Below are 24,216 nucleotides of genomic sequence, written 5' to 3'. Positions count from 1 at the left end.
AGGTTGATCATCAACTGCCTTATGGGCATGGGAAACTCAAATCTCAAATACAATAAAAAATGACTGATGGATGTTGCTGGCCTCAGTGTACTGCAACATTAGAAAAAGAAAAAAAAATGGTAGTCCTGGGAAATAAAATGGATGACAACTGGCTTGGGACCCTCACCCCTTTCCTCCTTGGAGGGAACTGTCCTGGGCAAACTTAGGTTTCTGCATTGTAGTGTATTGTGGTCTTTTTTGTCAGGAAAGGAAATCTAAAAAAATCTGGTCTGATTTATTTTTCTAAGAAGTAGAGTTACAAAGAAAGCTTCTTTGTAACTTCTTCGTGGGGTGGCATCTTTCTATTGCTAGTCAGGAATCCTCCTTTGTCTTATCATTGACCTTATTAAAAAAAAATAAAAACAGGGAAAGCATTCATTTCATATATGTAATTAAGTCTTGCTACCCTTTGATTATCTAACAGTTGCCTACTTGAAAACAAAGTCCAACAATTATCTTGATGGATGCCACTGTGGGCTTGCAATTCTGACAAGGAGCTCTTCTGAGGGTAGGGTCCTCAATGACTTTCTAGCCAGGACTGCTGAAACATTTTCAGTTTGAGTACTCCTATCCATCTTAACTGTACAGACCTAAAAATAAGAGGAATATAGAATCACATGGAAAAGCAAGTTTAGGGCAGCCTGGGTGGCTCAGCAGTTTAGCGCCACCTTCAGCCCACGGTGTGATCCTGGAGACCCAGGATCAAGTCCCACGTCGGGCTCCCTGCATGGAGCCTGCTTCTGCGTGTGTCTGTGCCCCTCTCTCTCTCTCTCTCTCTCTCCCTCTCTCTCTCCCCGTGCCTCTCATAAATAAATAAAATCTTAAAAAAAAAATTCCCCTCAAACTACAGAGACTTCCAAATCTTGCTATTATAAATTAATGGTACTGAACTGGACTAGCTCTCCCATAACAACATAAAATCAGCCAAACTATATATAAGCTGTTGTTTTCTAACTTTGGACAAAAGGAAGAATGGGACTGTAATACTCAGTAGAAGGGAAACATTCAAAGTGAGTCCCATCATTTCCCTGGAATTCTATCTGGAGACATTTTCTGGAATGTGGCACAGGGAAGTAGAACCCAAGTAGAATGGCAGTCTTGCTGAACTGAGGAATTAGAAACAGGGGTTTGGGGGCTGGGCCATGGGTAAATCTGAAGAGGAGGAAGCTGAGTTGAAAATCTACATAGGAATTTCCTTAAATTTGAGGCCTAATACTCAGCCACACATATGTGGGCAAGACTCCAGAAGTCTGTCAGAGAACAGGTGCTAGGGAGCTTTGAGTTAAAGGGAGATTCTAGATGTTGCAAACTGCTGGGAATACTGGGGTAGCCCAGGTGGCTCAGTGATTTAGCACTTCAGCTCAGGGTATGATCCTGGAGACCCGGGATCAAGTCCCACTTCAGGCTCCCTTCATGGAGCCTGCTTCTCCCTCTGGCTGTGTCTCTGCCCGCCGCCGCCGCCCCCCCCCCCCCCGATCTCTCATGAATAAATAAATAAAATCTTAAAAAAAAAAAAGACATGGGAATACTAATCAGCTAGAGTACAAAGACCCTGAGTATCCAATGAGGGTGAGACTACCAATGAGACTACTAAAAACCTATATATTAGGAGCAGGGCATCCTAGACCTGCCTGAACACAGCTTAAAAGTAAGCCTCTAAAATACGTAACTGATTTAACAGTAAATTAATAGCTTGCCAGAACAAAATTCAGAAGTCTCTAAAGGAAAACAACAAAATCCAGATGCTCAATAACACAGCATCCACAATGCCTACCACACAATCAAAAGTTTCTAGATACGTGGAGTAGGAAAATATGACTTATAACCAGGAAAGAGGAACAGATAAAAACAGACTCAGAGATGACAGAGATATCGGGTTAGCAGACAAGGAATTTAAAATATCTAATTTAATATGTTTAAAGATTTAAAGGATGGACCTAATAAACGAATACATGAGGGAGCCCTAGTAGAAAAATGGAAACTATAAAAAGTACTAAATGATGAAAGGTTTGTAAATGAACCTATAGCACTGCAAAGTTCCTATATTTTATGTTAGGAGTAAAATATTAACTCTAATTAGATTGTGGTAAGATGTGTTCTGTAATCCCTATAGTTGCCACTAAAATAATAAAGCAAATAGATACAGCTAAAAAAGCAATAGAAGAATCAAAATCAGTATTAAAACAATGTTTGAATAACCCCAGAGAAGGCAGAGAAGAAGTAAGAGAGGAGAATACAGGTAAGTTTAAGAAGAAAAAGAAAAAAAAAAAAAAAGGCAGACAAGTCCAATTGTTACATTAAATTTAAATATATTAAACCCTTCAGTTGAAAAGCAAAGACTGTCAGATTGGAGTAAAAGAGCAAGACTCAATTATATACTGTTTTCAAGAGATGCACTTTAGTACAAAAACAAAAATAAATTGACAGTTAAAGGATGGAAAAAAAGACATATAATCAAAACATTAAGCATAAGAGAGCTTGAATGGCTATATGTGGAGATGACAGGTTTTGATACAAGGAATATTATTAGAGATTAGGAGGAACTAAAGGAGACGCACAAAGCAAAAATCACATTTGGAGGTCTTTAACATACTTTCTCAGTAGTTAATAAGATATCTAGACCAAAAAAGTCAATAAGCATACACAAGATCTGAATAACACTAATAAATGCCTTCACTTGATATTTATAGGAATTACACCCAACAACTGCAGATTATACTTTGCTTCAAGTGCACATTGATGGAATGTATGCTTGCCCATAAAAAAAAGTCTCATTGACTTTCCAAAGAATTATATCATACAGGTATGCTCTCTGACCACAACAGAGTTAAATTATAAATTCTTAATAAGATATCCAAAGAAGCCTCAAATATTTAGAAACTTAAAAATATATGTATAAATAAGCAATAAGTGAAAGAAGAAATCACAAAGTAAATTAGAAAATATTTCAAGATGAAATGATAATGAAAATACATTAGCAAAATCTGTGGGATGCAGCTAAAGTAGTACTTAGAAATTTATAGCTTAAAATTTTTGTATTAGGTAACAAGAAAGGCATAATATTAATGATCTAAGTTTCTACCTGAGGAAGCTAGGAAAAAAAGAAAAGCAAATTAAACTCTAAGTAGAAGGAAGACAAAAATAACTAAATGGAAGTTGTAGAAATGACAAGTATAATATTTGATATGAAAAATTCAATAAATGATTTTACTAGACTTGATAATGTGGAAGAAAAGATCAGTGAGTCTGAAGATAGGTCAACAGAAACTATTCAATTTGAAGCATGAGGAAATAAGGTAAAAATAATGAAGGAAGTGTCAGTGATCTGTGGAACATGAAACTAACATATATGTAATTAAAAGTTAAGAAAAAGATATTGGGGCAGAAAAGATATTTGAAGAAACATCAGCCAAATGTTTTCTAAACTAATGAAAATCAAAAACATGCATATCCCAGAAGCTTAAGGAACACCAAGAAAGAAGGCAAAGAAAACCATACCTAGCCATATCACTGCGGAAAACAAAGGATAAAATGAAATATTGGAAGGCAGCCAGAGGGAAAAAAGAATGCATTAGAAATATACATGATGTTATCATTGGCTTCCCTGGAAAAAAGGTCCAGAGGTAGAGATCTGCACACCAGAACTTACTGGTGGGTGCTTGGGATGGAAATCTATGGGGAAGTAAAGGAAGCAGAACTGGGCAGAGGGAGAAGTTAAACTGTGATGCAATCACCACAGAGGTCCCCAGTCATCCAAAGAGCTCTGGGGCTCAGATGGCCTTGAAGAACTGTCCTGCATTAATACAAGGTGTTCTGACCTTTATAACTCTTCAATTACTAGGCAACTAGTCATCAGATGCAGGCTGCTCTCAGGAAGAGGCTGTCAGCTTCGGACGAGGACAGATCTCTTTAGCTGAGGACAATTCCTAGAGAAGGATGAGCTGAAACTTATCAGTTGCTAAAACTCCTAGCACCTGAGGGCATGAATGCTTCTCACTCTCCTGAAAAATGGGAGAAGAGAGTGCCACTGCATCCATGACATAAGAAAATAATGGTAAGAATTACTACTGATGACTTATTAAAAACATGCAAACCATAAGACAGTGGAACAGCATCTAAAATGAGCCGAAAGAGGGATGCCTGGGTGGCTCAATGGTTGAGCATCTGCCTTCAGCTCAGGGCATGATCCTAGAATCTGGGATCGGGTCCCACACTGGGCTCCCTGCATGGAGCCTGCTTCTCCCTCTGCCTGTGTCTCTGCCTCTCTCTCTCTCTCATGAATAAATAAATTAAATCTTAATCTTAAAAAAGGTTAATCTTTTAAATCTTAAAAAAAATGGCCAAAAGAAAAAAAAGATACATTGTGATCATCATGAACAATTTACAAGTGTGACAATCAATAAAAACTTCTCAAGGGGGAAATCCTTATAGATCCTTTGTAGAATGAACTTGCACTTGGCTCAGGAGGTTGTTGGGTCCCGCAGTGTCTATCCAGGGCTGTCCAGGACTACTCGGCCTGTGAGTGAACTATACCAGCCACTTACAGCACACAGGCCTCTGCATACTCTTGTCAGCAAGTTTCATGGCAACCACTGTAGTCCTTACCAAGTATTTCTGAGAGGACAGTGTAAACTGTAAGGAATCAATGTCCTGGGTACACATAAAGCTTTCTTCCTAGGAACCCAGGTGAGTATGAAGACAAAAACCGAGGCAATGCAAATGTGGGTTTCACTGAAACATTACAGTAACCATTTACATATTTTCTGGTTTCAATAAACTATCCTGTTTTACAAGAAGGTTTCATTCAACATTCCTCCTCTCCAAAAGCTTTAAGCTATTATTGAATTCTGCTCAGATATGTTTTCCCTTTTTTCTGAATAACTCTCAGTTATTCATTTTTGTCCTTTTCTGCTGTGTGCATATTGAAAGTTGCCTCAAAGCAGAGGAGCCAGGTGAGGTATAACACACTTAAGAAAAACAACAAATAACAAGTTAGAAAGTTAGATCAGACACCAAAAACAGTAGTAGAAGGTAGTGTATGCCAAATGCCAAATGAAGAATGGGCAAGAACTGCTACAAGAATTCAGAGCAGGGATCCCTGGGTGGCGCAGCGGTTTAGTGCCTGCCTTTGGCCCAGGGCGCGATCCTGGAGACCCGGGATCGAATCCCACGTCAGGCTCTCGGTGCATGGAGCCTGTTTCTCCCTCTGCCTATGTCTCTGCCTCTCTCTCTCTCTCTCTCTGCGTGTGACTATCATAAATAAATAAAAATTAAAAAAAAATTCAGAGCAAGAGGTGATCGGCTCAATGACATTTAAATTCACAATTACAAACTGCAAGCAGCCTCCCTGCGACTTCCCTACTCTATTCACTGTGCCATAATGCCATATGCTTATTTCCTATCTTCACCCCTCTCTTCCCACCTTCAGTATTTCTCATCCCCCTCCACATTGTCAACTGATCCCACTGACTTCTACTTCCTCAGTGAACTAGAACACAAGGGTGATGAGAACCTCCAAGAGCACTCACCACCACACCTACTGAACTGTGTGCCCATGCACAGGGGCCTCATTATTCCTGGGACACACTGGGCATTCTCCTGCTTCAAGCCCTCTGTATTTGCTATTCTTTCTCTCCGGAATGCTCATTCCCCTCATGTTCCCATGGGCTGCACCTTCACATTTTTTTAGACAGAAAATATTACCTACCAACCTTCCATGACCCTCTGTAAAAAACAGCAATCTCCCTTTTTATCTCCCTCATAATGCTTTTCTTCCATAGCCTTATCAAAATCTGAGATACCAGGGAAATCTGAGTGGCTCAACTGATTAAGTGTCTGACTCCCGATTTCAGATCAGGTCATGATCCTGATCAGGGTCGTGAGATTGAGCCCTAGGTCAGGCTCTGAGCTCAGCAGAGAGTCTCCTTGTGATTCTCCCCCACTCTCTCCGCCCTGACTTCCCTGACTTGTGTGCTTGCTAAAATAAATAAATGAATCTTTAAAAAATCTGAGATACTGTATCTTCATTTGTTTAATATCTACTCCTGCCACCAGGATGGGAGCTGTGTGAAGGCAGAGACTGGTTTTGTTCCTACAGGATCCCCTGTACTTAGACCCATGCCTGCTACATAGTAAGTGTCCAATACATACTTTTTAAATGAATTTAAGTAGAATTTGAACTAGAGGCTAAAAACAAGGCATCACAAAGGCAGATGTATGGACATGGGATTGGTTATTTTTAGGAAACGAGAAATTTCCATTGGTTAATGAAGAAAAAAGGTAAGTGCGGGCTGGTGATGCATCTAAAGCCTACACTGTCAATCTAAACCAATTCAGACTTCACTTTGTTAGTGACAGGGTGCCACTCAAGTTTTCCAAGCATTAGAAGAGGTGAAGAGTGAACTAGAGTCCCAGAAGAGGGAGCCCGTGGGGTTGGTAAAGACTTTTGGAACAGTGGAGGTTCACACGGACTGGGGAATGACAATACTGTTGAGGCAAACAGGAAGCATAGAGGGCTTCTTGGAGCTAAGTGAAATGCAGAGAGAGGACACTGGGATTAGAGAATTTCTTCCTTCCAATGACTGAAAAGGCATTTCTGTATAGTTTTATTTTCTTTTATTATGCTGTGAAGTTGCCAGAGGCAGATATGGACTGCCCCATTCAGTACCATAAAAAGGTAATCTTAGCTTAGTCAATAAATGAAAAAGCTCAGCAACTTAACCATGTAAAGACGACTCTCTCCTTTTACGAATATGCTATATCTGGAATAATATCTGGAATAATATCTACCATTAGCAGATATTTCACACAAAACAGGGAGCTATAACTTATTTATGGCACAAGAGAAAAAAAACCAGTGTAAATGACAATTAGAATGCCCTTATGATAGGTACAGAAAACAACAAAACACAAAAGACCCAAGGGAGTGGCTTTTGTTAGAGAGAAGAGATGGCACCAAGCACCAGCTCACATTTCATCTTCATCTTTTCCTTTCCTTCTACTTTAATGAAAGACTTCTCACTGGGTCTTGTGCATACTCAATTCCATGTTCTGATACAATATGAAAGGAGTGTGAGCTTTCAGGAATGGCACATTAATTGATTTGGAAAGTAATCCAGACGGAAAAGCTCTACTCTGCAGTAACAGTATACCAGCCACTCGAGAACAACACATACATTAGAGCAGCTCAAACTTTGCAAAGCTCTACTGTTTGGATTCTATGACCTTTACAAATAGGTCATCATTCAGCACAGTGCAATTAAGAATGGCCTACTGAGTTGATTTAATGCAAAAATAATAGGCTGCTAGTTGCCCTGTCACACATACTGAAGAGGAAAAAAGACCCCTGCCATGTATATTGTAGGAAATGCCTAAGAACTTCATCAGGGCGGGATGCCTGGGTGCCTCAGCAGTTGAGCATCTGCCTTTGGCTTAGGGCATGATCCCAGAGTTCTGGGATCGAGTCTCACATCGGGCTCTCTGCATGGAGCCTGCTTCTCCCTCTGCCTGTGTCTCTGCCTTCTCTCTGTCTCTTATGAATAAATAAATAAAATAATAAAATCTTAAAAAAAATAACTTCATCAGGGAACACTGTTGGAAGGGAAAGACCCATTTCTAGCTTGATCAATACTTTAAACTTCAGCTATCAACAAACATGTTCATTGAGTCAACCCTGCAGAATGGCTGCTTAAAAAGCTAATGTGCTTTTGGTTTCATTTAGAGAAACTAGAATAAAGAAAGTGATGATCTCACTCTGCTCTAAAATGACCTTCCCTGAAGTACTGTGGTGGAAGCAGAAGAGATGTGGTATGATAGAGTAGAGGTGAGTGAGGAAGAGAACTATGAATATTCTGTCTGGACAGGAAGGAGAAGACTAGGGGCTAGGGATTCATGACCTCAACTACCTAAAGCCTGCTCCATAAAAAAAAAAAAAAAAAAAAAAAAAAAGAATTAGATAGCTTTTTGATGATTTCCAGAGGAAGGGCCAGTATCAATGGGTGGAGAGGTATCAACCAGAATAAGAAAGAACTTTCAAAGATGGAACATCCTGCCTCACAAGGTGTTTTTCACTCAACGGCAGACATTGCTTGTTAGAAATGCATGAGGAGACAGATCAACTCCTACTAACATGGCAGTAGGAGATGTTCTGATGGCCTTTTCACCCCGAGGATGTATGTATGTGTGTGTGTGTGTGCGCGCGCGCGTGTGTGTGTATGTGTATCTCCTAAAAACCTAACTTTTATAGACCTTGGAAATGGTCCTAAGGGCAAACTATAAATGAAGAAATAACTATTTTTTAAAAATCAATATAAATTCAGTAAGAAAGGCAAGCATGTGGTTTCTGAACCAAGACTGTTCCTTGCTCCCAACCCAGCTTAGTGAAGTAGAGACTCCACTCCAGACTGCTGTAGCCAAGAACACCAAGCTTCTCTTCCAAACTCCTAAAGAGCTTTCTTCTCAAAAGAAGCAGAACTTTAGCATTTCGCATCTTGCTTCTAGCTACATGTTGCTGAGGCTAAGTCCTAGGCAGGCATAGTCAAGAAGTGGTGGGGGCTCCCTTCTTCTACCCAAACTCCACTCGTGGAATATTGGCTGTATCCTGGGTTCTGTCCACTGAAAATAGTGGCTAATCACCCATGCTCCAGTTTGTGAGGCAATGGTTTCATCACAGGGAGGCAAGCCAAGAGGATCTCAGGGTGTTCCCCCTTCCAACAAGCATTTAAATCTTAAATAGGCAAGTCATTCAGAGGGAAGCTTGCCACTGTACCTACAACCAGTAACAGAGTCCTGGTTCAATCGCTTCTCGGCCTTTTGGCTAAGATCAAGTGCAGAGTCCTGGTTCACAGAGTATTCCTTGCGGGAGAAGCAGACAGTAAAAGAGATAGGTCCTAATCTCTTTTCAAAGGAAATGACTTCACTTGCAACTGAGGGTGGAGAAGTTTGAACCTAAGAGTATTCTTAAGAAGAGTGAAGGTTGTGGTGAAAGGCAACTGGGAGATTAATGGATTTAATGTAGATACAACCTACATCAGGCCAACTACTTGGTAGAAGAGAACTAGGGAAAATGATAGCTGGTGAGAGCCCTAATAAGGAAGTTAAGACAAATATTGAAAACAGACCTCAGAAACTATTCTTTCAAGGAGTCACAATTTTACTGGATCAGTGTATAGAGCAATTTATGTACCCAAGCCATTGTTGAAAACAATGGAGCAATCAGTAGAGTTTAACAGCTGGTTTGGCCAGGGAAAAAGAGAAAGGGAACCCTACTAACACCACTGCCATCCCAGGGTGTCTGTGGGCAAACCCACATCTATACCTCCTAAGAAGCAATATCAGAATTTTAACACTTGGGAATAGGTAGGGGGACAAGACTTCATTAAAGTAACCCAGGCATGGGGCAGCCTGGGGGGCTCAGCGGTTTAGCTGCCTTCAGTCCAGGGCATGATCCTGGAGACTCGGGATCGAGTCCCACGTTGGGCTTCCTACATGGAACCTGCTTCTCCCTCTGCCTGTGTCTCTGCCTCTCTCTCTCTCTCTCTCTCTCTCTCTCTCTCTCTCTGTCTCTCATGAGTAAATAAACAAAATCTTAAAAAAAAATAAAGTAACCCAGCCAGTCGCTAGAAATAATTATAATATCTTGGGCTGCAGCAGTCTAGAATGGAGTAGAGTGGAGCAAATAAGAATAACTCTAGGAGTGAAGGATCAATGCACAGACTTGCTACATTACCTAAAATGCCCAGTTTCTAACCAAAAATTACAAGGCATGTGAAGATGGAAAGTATGATCACATAGCGGAGGTGTGTGTGTGTGGGGGGAGCAGACAACACAATTTGCCTGAGTAACCAGATGTTAGATTTAACATAAAGACTTTAAAACCAATCATAATAAATATACTTTATCTGCAAATCCCTCCCCCCCCGAACCACAATAACAGCAACAGAATCCCCCCCACACACACACACAGGAAATGGGTGAAATGTAGGAAAGCATATTTTTAGTAAGAGTAAGGGAAGGTATAACAGTGATGTCGCACCAAGACAGAATATCAATAAATTTTTTTTTTTTTTTTTTTTTTTTTTACCAAAAAGGATCGCTTGGAAATTCTAGAGTTGAAAAATATAATAACTAAAATAAATTCAGGAGAGAGTCTCAACAGTAGATCTGAACTGGCAGAAGAGATAGTTAATGGACTTGAAGAGAAATCAATAAGTATGCAACCTGAACAGGGGGAAAAAAAGAGTGAAGAAAACTGAACTTAGAAATGCAGGATAACATCAGTTCAACAACAAATACATAATGGGAGTAACAAAACGAGAGGAGAAAGAATGGAGAAGAAAAAATACCTGAAGAAATTATGGCTGAAGAATTACAAATTTACTGAAAAACAGTAACCTACCCAGGAAGCTCAACAAACTCCAAGCAGGATAAGAGCCCAGAGATCCACAAATATCTCAAAGAAAACATGCTACAAGTCAAAGACTTGGATAAATCTTAAAAAGCAGCAAGAGAAAAATGACTAGTTACTTATAAGGGAACCCCAATAAGATTAATAACTGAATTCTCAGCAAAAGCAACAGAAGCAACTTATAAGGGAACTCCAATAAGATTAATAACTGAATTCTCAGCAGAAGCAACACACAGTGGGATAGCATATTCAAAATGTTCCAAGAAAAAACTTGCCAATCAATAACCTTATAGCCAACAAAACTATTGTTCAAAAATGAAGATGAATGAAACACTTCCCCAAGTAAACAAAAAATGAAAGAAGTTCTTGTAACAGGTCACTTTATAAGAAGTACTAATGTGGGGCAGCCCAGGTGGCTCAGCGGTTTAGTGCTGCCTTCGGCCCAGGGCCTGATCCTGGAGACCCGGAATCGAGTCCTGAGTCAGGCTCCCTACATGGAGCCTGCGTCTCCCTCTGCCTGTGTCTCTGCCTCTCTCTCTCTCTCATGAATAAATAAATAAAATCTTTAAAAAAAAATACTAATGTGAGTTGATCTGTCACTGTTCACAGTCACTAGTAGAAAGCAACTCAAATCTACATAAGAAAAACCAAAAGAGAACTGGTAAAAAGAACTGGAAGGCAACTGTAAAATACTATGTATATAATGTAATGTTGGCATAATGCAGAAATGCAATATATGTGTAACATATTTGCATGAAGGAGGTGGGTAGGGACAAAGCTTTATTGGGCTAAGAAAGTGGTTATAGATAGTAAAGCAATAATTATCACAATATATTGTTAGGTTTGTAATCTTAATAGGCATACTACGTATAAGAGTATCACAAAATGTGGGAAAAATTAACAGAGCTAAATAGGAGTAACATTTCTTGGGATGTCTGGGTGGCACAGGGGTTGAACATCTGCCTTCGGCTCAGGTCATGATCCTGGGGTCCGGGATTGAGTTCTGCATCAGGCTCCTTGCAGGGACCCTGCTTCTCCTTCTGCCTGTGTCTCTGCTCCTCTCTCTGCCTCTCATGAATAAATAAGTAAAATCTTAAAAAAAAAAAAAAAAAGGAGTAACATTTCTATATGTAACTTGAATTAAGCTAGTTTTAAATCAGAAGGTGAATCTGAAAAGTTAAGATGTATAGGCAAAACCCTAGAGCACCACTAAAACAAAAAACAATAACCAGAAAAATATCCTCAAAAACATTTAAAGATGCTACCAAAGAAGATATACAGATGGCAAATAAGCATATGAAAAAAACTCCACATCGAATGTCATTCAAGACACCACTATTGGAATGACTAAAATCCAAAAATCAGATAACACCAAATGCTGACAACAAAGATGTAGGACAAGAGGAACTCAAATTCACTGTGTGGAAATGCAAAAATAGTACAGCCACTTTGGAAGATAGTTTGGCAGCTTCTCAGAAAACTGAACATTCTTACTATACAGTCTGGCAGTTGCTCCCTGGTATTCACCCAAATGAGCTGAAAACTTATGTGCAGGGTTTTGTGTGGTCAGTAAAGCTTTACTGACAACTGGTAAAACCTGGAAGCAACCAAGATGTCCTTTAGTAGGTGAATGGATGAACAACAAACTGGTACATCCAGACAATGGCATATTATTCGAAGCTAAAAAGGAATGAGATATCAAGCCATAAGAGGACATGGAGGAACCTTAAGTGGGAATCACTGAGTAAGAGAAACCAATCTACAAAGGCTACATACTGTCCAACTACATCACATTCTGGAAAAGGCAAAACTGGAGACAGTAAAAGATTAGCAGTTGCCAGTTGACAGGGAAGGATGAATAAGTGAAGCATGGGATTTCTAGGGTAGTGTAATGATTCTGCATGATATGTAATGGCTACATTTCATTATATGTTTGTCAGACCCACAGAATGTACAACACAAGATGTGAACTCTAATGTAAACTATGGACTTTCATTAATAATAACGTGTATATGTCAGCTCATTAACTGTAATAAAATGTACCACAGGAATGCAAGATATTAATAACAGGAGGAAATGTATGGTAACTGTACTTTCTGCTCAATTTTTCTATGAAAACCTAAAACTGCTCTAAAAAAGTCCATTAATGGGACGCCTGGGTGGCTCACTTGGTTAAGTGTCTGACTCTTGATTTCAGCTCAGGTCTTGATCTCAGCGCCATGAGATAGAGCCCTGCATCAGGCTCTGTGCTGAGAGTGGAGCCTGCTTAAGATTCTCTCTTTCCTTCTCCCTCTGCCTCTCACTTGCATTCTCTCTCTCTTGAAAAAAATAGTCCATTAATTTAAAAAATCATTAAAGAAATCCAAATGCTACATTAGAAAATATTCATTTAATACAAAAGAAATGGGTGACGAATAGATTTGTACATTGGTAAGAACTCTGAGATCCTTTGAAACCCTCATCTAGTCTCAACTTTTTAGGCCAGAAGATACACCCAATTATCAGCAGGATACCACAAGCAAGGATACCACAAGCAAGTGGTCACCACTGTCCTTCTCTGTAACTGTTTCCAGCTCTGTAGTTGTAATTATCAGCAAGAGTGAATATCACAATCAAGTGGTCACCACTATCCTTCTCTGTAACTGTTTCCATTTCTCTACATGAGGATCAGTAAGCAGATTTCAGAAAGGCCCAGGCCATGGACTGCAGATCATAATCATGGAGAGGAATAAGGAAAGAACATGGCAACATAGTCAGACTTGTGACCATGTTATGCTTCACCTGAGCCCTTAGTTCCTAAAGAAGAGCTGCAGTTAAGGAAATCCCCATACCCTGTCATGGGAAACAGCTTTCTGCAAAGATCACTCTTCCCCATAAATCTGAGACAAAACCCACCATGCCGCTAAGTTCACCTATGACAAAGCCAGACACAGACCCATCAAATTTCCACTCTTTGCCTCTTAAAAGATGAACAGAACTGTTTGTCCTGATTCGGTGGAACAAAATGTTTGTTAACTAATGACCAAACTTTAGTTAAGCATCTCTCCCTCCCCTAAACCCTTGACCTACACCTGAGCCAACCTTAATGGTCCTTTCCAAGAATCGGCAGACTGCACCAAAGACATTTCTAACCAACTATCAACTATCTGATTCTATCACCTACTCCCCCACATCAGGTTCTTCCTAGCCCTGTTTACTAGCCCCTGTAAAAAATTCCCTTCTGGGATGCCTGGGTGGCTTAGCGGTTGGGTACCTGCCTTGGGCTCAGGTCGTGATCCCAGGATCTGGGATTGAGTCCTGCATCGGGCTCCCCATGAGGAGCCTGCTTCTCCCTCTGCCTATGTCTCTGCCTCTCTTCCTCAGTCTGTGTCTCTCATGAATAAATAAATAAATCTTTAAAAAAAATTCCCTTTGGTGTTATTTTTTTCTTCTTTTAAGTAATCTCTACGCCCATCATACAGTGGAGGCTCAAACTCACAACCTCAAGATCAAAAATCAAACACTCTGTGAGCCAAGCACCTCTGCCTGATTTTTTGACACCCTTGTAGATGTTAAGGTTGGAACACTCTCCTTATAGCAAAAGCCTCTCCTCTTATTGCAGTTATTCTTTTGAATGAAGTCTCTTCTTTAAGTCCAAATTTGTTTTTGCTTTTTTTTTTTTTTTTTAATAGACTCTACTAGTTCAGCCCAGATGTTAGGGTCTAACTGAAATCAGCCAACACATCAATGAAAAAGTCACTTGAGTTTAATACAACTGCAGATTCATAACATTCTAACAAATCAGGGGAGCTATAAATTAATCAGCCCACCTCTCACCCATGGCAGGAAAAGTTCAGAAACAGCTCTGAATGGCAGATATTCTGCTGTGGATCAAACACCTCTGGTAACAGATAATGTGCTATCTCACAAGGCAACTTGTCTCACTATCAGAAAATTCTCATAACTAAGTTGACATCTCCATCTACATTCCAGCTACCCACAGGCACCAGTTCTGTCCTCTGAAATACAAAGAATGCCTAGGTTTCCTTCCAAATCTTCCAGCTGTCTGAAGGCAACTGCACCCCAGCTACTTCACGTCAGCATAAAATGCACCTGGCCTGTGGGGACCTTCTACCCTGTCTATGCAAAAGCAAAGACTAAATTCTGTCCACTTTTCTTTTTCTTTCTTTCTTTTTTTTTTTTTTTAAATCAATAGAGGCATGAAAGTCACATCTGGATTAAGTCCTACTAAGAAAAATAAGGAAAGAGGCAACATGCATCCACCAAGGGCTATCACTTTTTGCTCATGAGGGGCCAGTCAGCTGAGACACTGCAGCCAGCTTTTCCTGTTGTTATGGAAACAGTGGCTCTGTGAGGCTTTTTCCCTTAAAAATACTGCACTGCTCCCATCCCCCAGTCTCCCCACTGGCCAGTGAGTCGATAAAAATCATGAGTGAGTATAGTCATCTACATTCCTGACATGAGTGGCAAGACTGGGACTAGACTATAAAACTTTTACCTCACCAGAACACTTGGGTAAAACAAACAACTGCTCCAAATTCTTCTAATACACTTGAATACTTGAGAAACTGCTAATCAATTTCTGAGAGGTCTGGCTATTAAATCCAACAGTTTAGTCACTATTCACTTGGAAATGTGTTGACAGCAAGAACTATATTTCACTGACCTTGGTCCTTCCCAGACCTGGCACCTTGAAGCATGTGGGATATTCGCTGAATTTACCCCCTATGAGAAAGCCTTTCCACCCTGCCTCTCCCAGTACCTTGTCCTTCGGCTGAAGAAGTCACCCTGGGAAGACCCTCAACTGTGAACTCTTCCAGTGGGTTTCACCAGCCTGAGGATAACTCTTTAGCCAGAGCTTCTGACCCCTCAGACTTCTGCAAACACACCAGCAGAGAAAGCTCATCTAAAACGGGATGGCTCAGGGAGTATAACGATGCCTTTGTGATTGAGGTGTAAGAAAATTGCTTTCTCTGGTTACAATGCATGTAATAATCCTAACTTTGCAAATTCCGGGCTGGTGTTTCTTTAGTAGTTGAGAAAAGATGCATCAGAGCTGGGTGGTTTTTTTTTATGCTGCCTTCAACTAACTCTCTAAACTCATTTATCACCTCAAACATCATCAACATCTCCAATTTTGTTCTAGTGAGTTAATTGCAAGGGACTTTTACAGTAATTTTTTTTAACACATTTTTAAAAAAATTTATTTATGATAGTCACAGAGAGAGAGAGAGAGAGGCAGAGACACAGGCAGAGGGAGAAGCAGGCTCCATGCACTGGGAGCCCGATGTGGGATTCGATCCCGGGTCTCCAGGATCACGCCCTGGGCCAAAGGCAGGCGCCAAACCACTGCGCCACCCAGGGATCCCTACAGTAACTTTTATCTTAGAAAAATGCTTCCTGATTTTTAAATTTCTGGCCATCCATGATCAAACACTGAACAAGCGCTAGAGAAGCATGTGTATCTTCTGTTATTGAAGTTATCAGAGCCCCTTAAGAAGAAATCTTATAAGATAAACATTACACACAAATTTTGTATGCCACATGTAATATACAACAAGTATTTCTTTTTTTTTTTTTTTTTTTTTACAACAAGTATTTCTAATCCAGAGAAGAATAAAATGCAAAAGCTTGTGCTGCAAAAGATGTTATGTACGTATGCTCATGGAATTTGCTAGATTCTGACAGGTGACAGCAGAGTGGAAGAACGACTCCTTCATGAGACATCTATCTCAGGAAGTTAAGCAGAACCTACAGAACATGGCTTCTGTTTCCTCAGCACTTGCATCCAGCTCTTGACAGAGCCAATACTGACAACACAGTCGCCAAACACTTTCTTTGGTTATTGGTCAACAGAGAATCTTTGGCTCCAGTCAAGAATACTACTGCTCTTTTGTGTTTCTTACACATGTCACTTTGGCAGTCAACTGTTCAACAGACACACTGCTGGTGCCTCCATCTGTCAATGCAACTTTGACAATGTAGCTCCAGGATGATAACCAGAATATACATGTACATGTCTATATATATATGAACACACAAAAATACATACACAACTAGGGAAGTACCAATTAGGTACTGAGTTTCACATTGGTCTCACTCAGATTACTGCTGATGTAGCTCAAACAGCAAGGGACTGACTATGCTAGGAATATAAGCCTGGGACAGTAATGATGTTTCATTTGTTCTTTCTCTGTTTATTTAGGCCCAGACAATTCTTTTTCCTTTCACTTCCCATAAATAGCTATGAAGTCCAATGGAATCTGTTTCATGTATCTCTCATTCACTTGACAACTAATGGTTCTACACTTAGGGATACCAAGTCTGATGCCATGGCTGTCTTCCTGAGGCATATTAGTCTTAAATGAGGCATATATATAAATAAAGAGGTAATTTCAACACAGCCAGGTGAATATGTTGGTAGGTGAGCACCAGTTCAGGGTGTTACAAGAGAGAGCTCAGAAAAGGAAGGACACCTGGTTCACACTTAAAGGTGTCAGAGTTTTGGGGGAGAAAAAATACTTGAATCTACCTCATCTCTTCATTCCATCCATTAATTCAGCACAGATTCAGGACCTTTTTCTTGCCTGGACACTGTCTATTCTTCTGATTGCTTTTTTTGCCTTTAATATCACCTTTGACAGAAACCCTCATGCTCAAGATAAAAAGCAAGCTTCACAAAATAGGGCTCTTTGTAATATGGATTCCCATTCATTTCACCAGACCTCTGCATGCTACCATATTTAAGAGATATAGAACCACCCCCATTTCTGAAGTGTCCTATACTCAACATGTCTACCTGGAACACCTTTTCCCTTGTGCTTCAAGGCTAGATCAAGCCTTATTTTTTTTTTAAGAAGCCTTCCCTGACTACTTAGTCTGGGAGAGGCACCTGTTTTGAAATGTATTTTAAAATTATCCTAGACATCATAACAGTGTGATATTAAGTAGGTGCTATTTAAGTTTAGGCTTCAATGTAGAGACATGAATTCCCAAAAGCAGCTACTAAAAAGTCCTTTGGCTATTTATTACTGACCAATAGCTAAAATTTTGCTCGTTAGGTCCAAGAATCCAGAAATTTTTCTATTGGTGAAATTAATGTCTTGTTAATCAGAATGGTAAACATGAGTGATGGGCTCTCAAAAATAAAAGGTCCTTGAATATATGTATCTATCTCCTGAATAAAATATTTTAGAAACCAGATCATGCCAATTCTTGCATGGACAGTGAATAAGTCTGCACCTGATCACTTAGGAAAGCCACCTGGGGCCATCTATGTGTAGTCACTGGTTTTGAAAATTTCAGTTTGTCTGATGCTGATTACAAGAGTAGGAGAATCCTACCTATGTAACATTGCTACACCCCTGATAGTGGTCAGACACCTAAAATGACAAAGAGCTAGGTCATTACCAAGTTGAAATAGGTTATATGAATCTATTTCTAAATGAGTATTTAATAAACACCTTTAATTATGGCAGGATTTGCTTTCATTATAATCTAGTAACAAAGCTTGAGGGGAGGAGCTAAGTATTTCTCAAACTTCTTCATTGCACTTTTTACCATAAGAACATAAGAGTCATATTAAGTCCACTTAGTCATCCCCAATCAGCCTCTCCTCTGTGCTCTTGTGTACCTGTGCACTTTCCATGGCATGTGTCAAACTGTATGGTAATTGTCAGTTTACATGTCCACCTTCCCAATAAGTGCTGAGATCCTTGAGAACAAAGTCTGTGTTTTTCATCTCTGTAGTCCCTTAACTCAGTGTCTACATAAAGAAATACTTGCTGAATGGACAACAATACAAAGTAGCAATAATAAAATGACAGCATATCTAACTAAGATTGGGGGATGTGTGTTTTAACATTAGTTTCAGTAATACCTGAGTCCTTACTATGTGTCAATAATTTACCAGGTACTTAGCTGTGTGTCAAACACAGTATTAGGCCCTCATATAGTATCTTGTTTAATTTTCAGGATACTTCTGAGAGGCAGCACTATCATTTACAGTAAAGGAAGCAGAGAGGCTCCACTAGGGGCACCTGGGTGGTTCAGTCGGTTAGGCATCTGACTCCTGATTTTGGCTTAGGTTATGATCTCAGGGTTGTGAGATCCAGCCTTGCACTGGGCTCCACACTGAGTGTGGAACCTGCTTAAGATTCTCTCTCTCCCTCTCCTTCTGCCCTTCCACTTTCCCTCTCTCCTTATCTAAAAAAAAAAAAAAAAAAGTTATTCAGATCAATAAGCACAAGAGTCAATCTTTAAACTCATGTCTGGTTGAATCGAAAGCATGTTTTTAACCTCTACTTTAGAAGTGTCCACAGCTAACACTTGAAAGCAAAAAAAATCTCCCTCTGGATTCCAATTTCCTCCTCTGTTTACGGAGAGTGAGCAGGTGCCTTGTACCTCCAGCCCCCCACTCCCTCACAGTGTGATGGTTCCAGGTGGTAGCAAACATCGCCTCAGTTGGCCTGGCCTTGCAGTCCTGACAAAAATGGAAGAGATTTTCCTGGGCAGCATGTAATAAGGCTTTTCGGATAACAGATTTTATTTTTATTCTTTTTTTCTTTTAAAACCATTTCAGGGGATTCTACAGGCAGAGAAAAGGGACCCATTTCCGGCACAGTGCTTTGAAGCTAGAACCTGCTGATAGTTAACACAGCTAGCAGGTTGTTATTTTTGTTCTACAATTCTTCACTGACATGGATGCTGACTGAAATTATAAAAAGGGCAAGAAAAGAAAACCTACATCCAGGGATACTTCAACTGTCAGAAAAATAAAAGTGGTAAAAGAGAACAGTAAAAATGTCAGCTTGTTTACCACATTTCAACTGCACTGTTGCAGCTGTATATAGAAAAGGATTTTAGCGGTTCTCTTGACATCATCTGAGAATTGCTCAATTGACAGACTCATACTCTTTCTGTGCTACAAAGTTTACAGTCAGGGATTGAAGTGGCAGAGGGGGGGTTCCATCCCACAAGTATTTATTGAGCACTTGTTTATGCAGTATGGAACGCTAATATCTTGGGCCAGTTTTCTTTGAGCACAGCTGTCTGGAGGGAAAGAGAATATATTAGACTAGCCTCCTTATAATATCTTTCACCTACTACCACTCACTGATCACGATACCCACCTGGTAAAGAGGATGGGAATTCTAGAACAATGAAAGTTCTCAGTTGCCAGGAGACTGATGGTAGGCCCAACCCCCCATGTGGCTTCCTAGAGAGCCAAGGGATTCTGGTAATATGTCATAAAGGCTTCCAATCAGAAATACCTTTGGTGGCATTAAGGTGATTAAAAAATCATTGCATTTTTGAGAAAATTGTTCAACAGAGGAGAATAAACACACAAAAGGAGGAAGGTGGGTTTGTATCTTTAAAACTGATCTTCTAGAAATGAGCAAAGGAAAAAAAAAAAAAAAAAGACAAACCAAGAAACAGATTCTTAACTATAGAGAACAAACTGATGGTTACCAAAGGGGAGGTGAGTGTGGGGAAGGGTGAAATGGGTGATGGGGATTAAGGAGTGCACTTGTCATGATGAGCACTGGGTGATGTATGGAAGTGTTGAATCACTATATGGTACACCTGAAACTAATATAACTATGTTAGCTATACTGGAATTAAAGTAAAAATGTAATAAAATTTTTAAAAACTCACCTTCTTAACAGTAGAATCTCCTTTGGATGGATGACAAGGAGGAGACATTTTTACCTAGAATAAAAGGCAAACACTTTAATATCCTCTTAGTTATAATCTAGTTTTATTTGACCCATACTCAAAATAACTCAACTAGAATTGGTATAACTGAGATAAAACAGACATTTTCAGAGGAACAATGAATAGACTTTTTTTTGTTAAGTTGCTTTGAAACTTTTCTGGAGATCAAAAGTCAATAGTTAGCCAAGATAAAAATATGAGTAGGGTAAGAAAAGTCTGGAACAGATGGTACAGACTGGTTTCAACTGAATGGTGAGGAACCAAATAGATACAGATCTTTGTTGACAATGTTAATCAACCGACGCAATATGCAATACTCAGTATTTCTCGCAGAGGCCAACTCAAAGTATCCTTTGTGATAAATTACCCCTTTTAAGCAAGACATGCACAAGAGAATGTGATAAAATAGTAAAAGATTTAGAAAAAGTATTGGTCAAACCATAATAAAAGGATATTTAGTTCAAGAAGAAGACTGGTGGTATAGGGATATCTTGAAATATTTGAGGGTTGAAAGAGATTGTCAGATCCGAAAAAAGAGCAAGACTCAATGTTACCTGCAAAAACTATTTTAAAGGTAAGGGCACAAATAGGTTACAAGCAAAAGAATTGCAAAGATATACTATGCTAGCACACTAGATTTCAGAGCAGAGACTATTACCAGGGATAAAGAAGATCATTTAATAATAATAATAAGGGGGTCAATTCATCAGGAGGACACACAATCCTGGATATCTATGCATCTAATACCTTAAAAATACATGAAGTAAAAATTGATAGAATTGAAAGGAGAATAAGTATAGTCAGAGATTTCCATACCACTATCTCTTAATATGTTGGAGAAAAGTAGGCAGATATTCAGAAAGGATTTAGAAGATTCACACAATACAATTAACTAACTAGATCAGTTGGACATTTATAGAACACTCCACCCAGCAAAAGCAGAATACATATTTTTTCAGGTGTACATGGACCACTTACCTACGCAGACTATTTTGTCTCAATAAAATAATTATCAATACATTTAAACAGATCCAAGTCATACTAAGGAAAGTTCTCTGGTAACAATGGAAATAAATTAGACTCAGTAACAGAAAGTTACTTCCCAAATATTTAGGAACTAAGTAACATTTTTAAATAACCCAAGGGTTAAAGAAGAAATCAAAAGGAAATTAGATCCTAGAAACACACAATCTACCAAGAATGAGTCATAAAGAAACAGAAAATCTGAATAGCCAACAACTAGTAAGAAGACTGAATCAGTAATCAAAAGCCTCCCAGGTCCAGACAACGTCACTGGTGAATTCTACCATCGGTTCAAAGAATTAACACCAATCCTTCTCAAACTCTCCCAAAAAATTAAAGAGAAGGGAACACTTGCAATCTCACTGTAGGAGGTCAGTATTACCTTATATCAAAGCCAGACACGGACACTATGAGAAAAGAAAATTACAGGCCCACATCCCTGATGAACAAAGATGGAAAATCCTCAACAAAATACTAGCAAACAGAATTCTACAACATATTAAAAGGATCATACACCATGATCAAGTGGGATTTATCCCTGGAATGCAAAGATGCTTCAACATGTACAAATCAATAAATGTGACACTTAGATTAAGAGAATTAAGGGAAAAAACCCTGACATGATCATCTCAATCAATGCAGAAAAATTCTTTGCCTTTTCATGACAAAAACACTCAATAAACTAGGATTAGAAGCAAACTACCTCAATATGATAATAGCCGTGTATAAAAAAACCCACAGCTAACAATGAACAATCAGAAAAGGAAATTAAGAAAACAGTTCCATTTACATCAGCACCAAAATGAATAAAATACTTAGGAATAAACTTAGCCAAGGAGGGCAAAAGATTTGTACACTAAAAACTATAAACTGTTGCCGAAAAAATTAGGGGAGACAAAGATAAAAAGAAAACATCCTGTATTCCTGGTTTGGAAGACTTGTTAAGATGTCCACACTATCCAAAGCATTCTATAAATTCAAGGCAATCCCTATCAAAATCCCAGTGGCACTGTAGCAGAAAGAGAAAAATCCATCCTAAAATTCATATGGAACCCTAAATAGCCAAAACAGTCTTAAAAAAGACCAATGTTGGAGTCCTTACACTTCCTAATTTCTAAACTTACTACAAAGCTACAGTAATCAGAATTGTGTTACTATGATAAAGAAATACAGACCAATGGAATAGAAAGACCAGAAATAGAGCTTCATGTATAAGGTCAAATGATTTTTGACAAGGATACCATCAAGACCATTCAGTTGAGGAAAGAATAGTCCTTTCAAAAAATGGTGCTAAAAAACTAGATATCCATATGCAAAAGAATAAGGTTAGACTTTTACCTTACACCATATATAAAAATTCAAAGTGGATCACAGACCTAAATGCAAAAGCTAAAACGATAAAATTCTTTAGAAGGAAACACAGGGAAGTTTCATGACATTGGATTTAGCAATGATGTCTTAAAGATGACACCAAAGGCATAAGTGACAATTAACAAAAAAATAGACAAACTGGACTGCATCAAAATTAAGAACTTTTGTATACCAAAGGACACTTAGAAATATAGTAAAAAAGCAACTCATCAAATGGAAGAAAATATTTGCAAATGACATGGGACAAATATCCAAAATAAGGAATTAGGTATCCAGAATATACAGAGAACTCTTAAAACTTAACAACAAAATTTTTTTTCCAAAAAACCCCATCAAAAACTGAGCAAAGGACTTGGAATATTTCTCTAAAAGTACAGCCAATAAGCACAAGAAAAGATGCTCAACACCATTAGTCATTCACAAAATGCAAGTTAAAAACACAGTTGAGATACCTACTAGAGTAGTTGAAACCAAAAAGACTGTACCTAGAATGTGGAGGAATTGGAGCCCTCGTACAATGCTGGTAGGAGACTAAAACGGTACATCCACTTTGGAAAGCAGTTTGGTAGCTTCTTAAGATGATAAACACACATTTGCCATATTTGTCAATGATTCCATTCCAAAAGTATTTACCCAAGAGAAATGAAAGTATATGTCCATACAAAGACTTAAACACAAATCTTCAAAACAACTTGATCTTTAACAGCCAGAAACTGGACAGCCAGAAACACTTAATATCAACAGGTGATATAATAAACACATCATGGTATATGCACTAAATCGAAATACTACTCAGCAGTAAGAAGAAATGAACTCTTACAACAACATGGATGAGTCTTAAATAACTATGCTAAGAGAAAGAAGACAGATCAAAAAAGTCTACTTACTGATGGTTCCATTTATCTAAAATTCTAGAAAATGCTAATTAATCTATTTTAACAGAAAGCCAACTGATGGTTACCTGGGAATAGAAGGGAGAAACTGAGTAAGTTTTTAGTAGTGACAGGGTCAGTATCTTGATTGTAGTGATGGATTCAAGGATACATACATATTGGTACACTTTATGTACATGTAATTTATTTCATCAGTTATACTTTAATAAAGCATTTAGAGAAATCTGTAGGATCAGTTAAAACAGTGCTTAGAGGAAGAAATTTACAGCTTTTTATACTATACTGGAGAATAAGAAAGGCTTAAAATGAAGGACCTTTGCTTCCAATTTAACAAGCTAGGAAAAAAGTAAAACCAAACTAAGTAAAAAAGAAGGAAATAAGGAGAAAGAAATCAAAAGAAATCAAACAGAACACTAGAGAAAATTAACAAAGCCAAAAGTTGGTTCTTTGAAAATATCAAAAAGACTGTTATTTAGATTAATCAAGAGAATAAATCAGTATCAGCAATGAAAGATATATTACTACATACTGTAATACACACATTTAAAAGAGGCTATTATGAATAATTTTATCTCAATAAATTTGACATTTTTTTTAGGGAGGGGAGAGGCAGAGGAAGAGGGAGAGAGAGAATCTTAAGCAGGCTCCATACCCAGTGCAGAGACTGATCTGGAGACACTGGGATCACAACCATTAAATGAAGAGTCGGATGTTTAACAGACTGAGGCACCCAGGTGCCCCAAATGTGACAAATTAAAAGGACATGTT

At 38.8% G+C, this 24,216-nt stretch overlaps 1 protein-coding gene across 7 annotated transcripts in view; it reads right to left on the bottom strand.

The window, feature by feature from the left end:
• Positions 1 to 24,216, bottom strand: part of VPS8 (VPS8 subunit of CORVET complex) — a 257,836-nt gene that overhangs the window by 14,581 nt on the left and 219,039 nt on the right. For 4 of the 7 annotated variants that reach the window (XM_038583601.1, XM_038583603.1, XM_038583602.1 and 1 more), the window contains one exon: positions 20,102 to 20,155. In XM_038583601.1, coding sequence (XP_038439529.1) covers positions 20,102 to 20,155 — 54 coding nt within the window. Of the gene's footprint in view, positions 1 to 11,206; positions 11,537 to 19,004; positions 19,496 to 20,101; positions 20,156 to 24,216 lie in introns of those variants that run through there. The other 3 variants (XM_038583606.1, XM_038583604.1, XM_038583605.1) reach the window with 3 other exon arrangements.

The sequence above is a fragment of the Canis lupus genome, chromosome 34 (assembly GCF_011100685.1).
Source record: "Canis lupus familiaris isolate Mischka breed German Shepherd chromosome 34, alternate assembly UU_Cfam_GSD_1.0, whole genome shotgun sequence".
Lineage (NCBI taxonomy): Eukaryota > Metazoa > Chordata > Mammalia > Carnivora > Canidae > Canis > Canis lupus.
The sequence above is the reverse complement of the archived record's forward strand: the minus strand, read 5'-3'. Positions and strand labels throughout refer to the sequence as shown.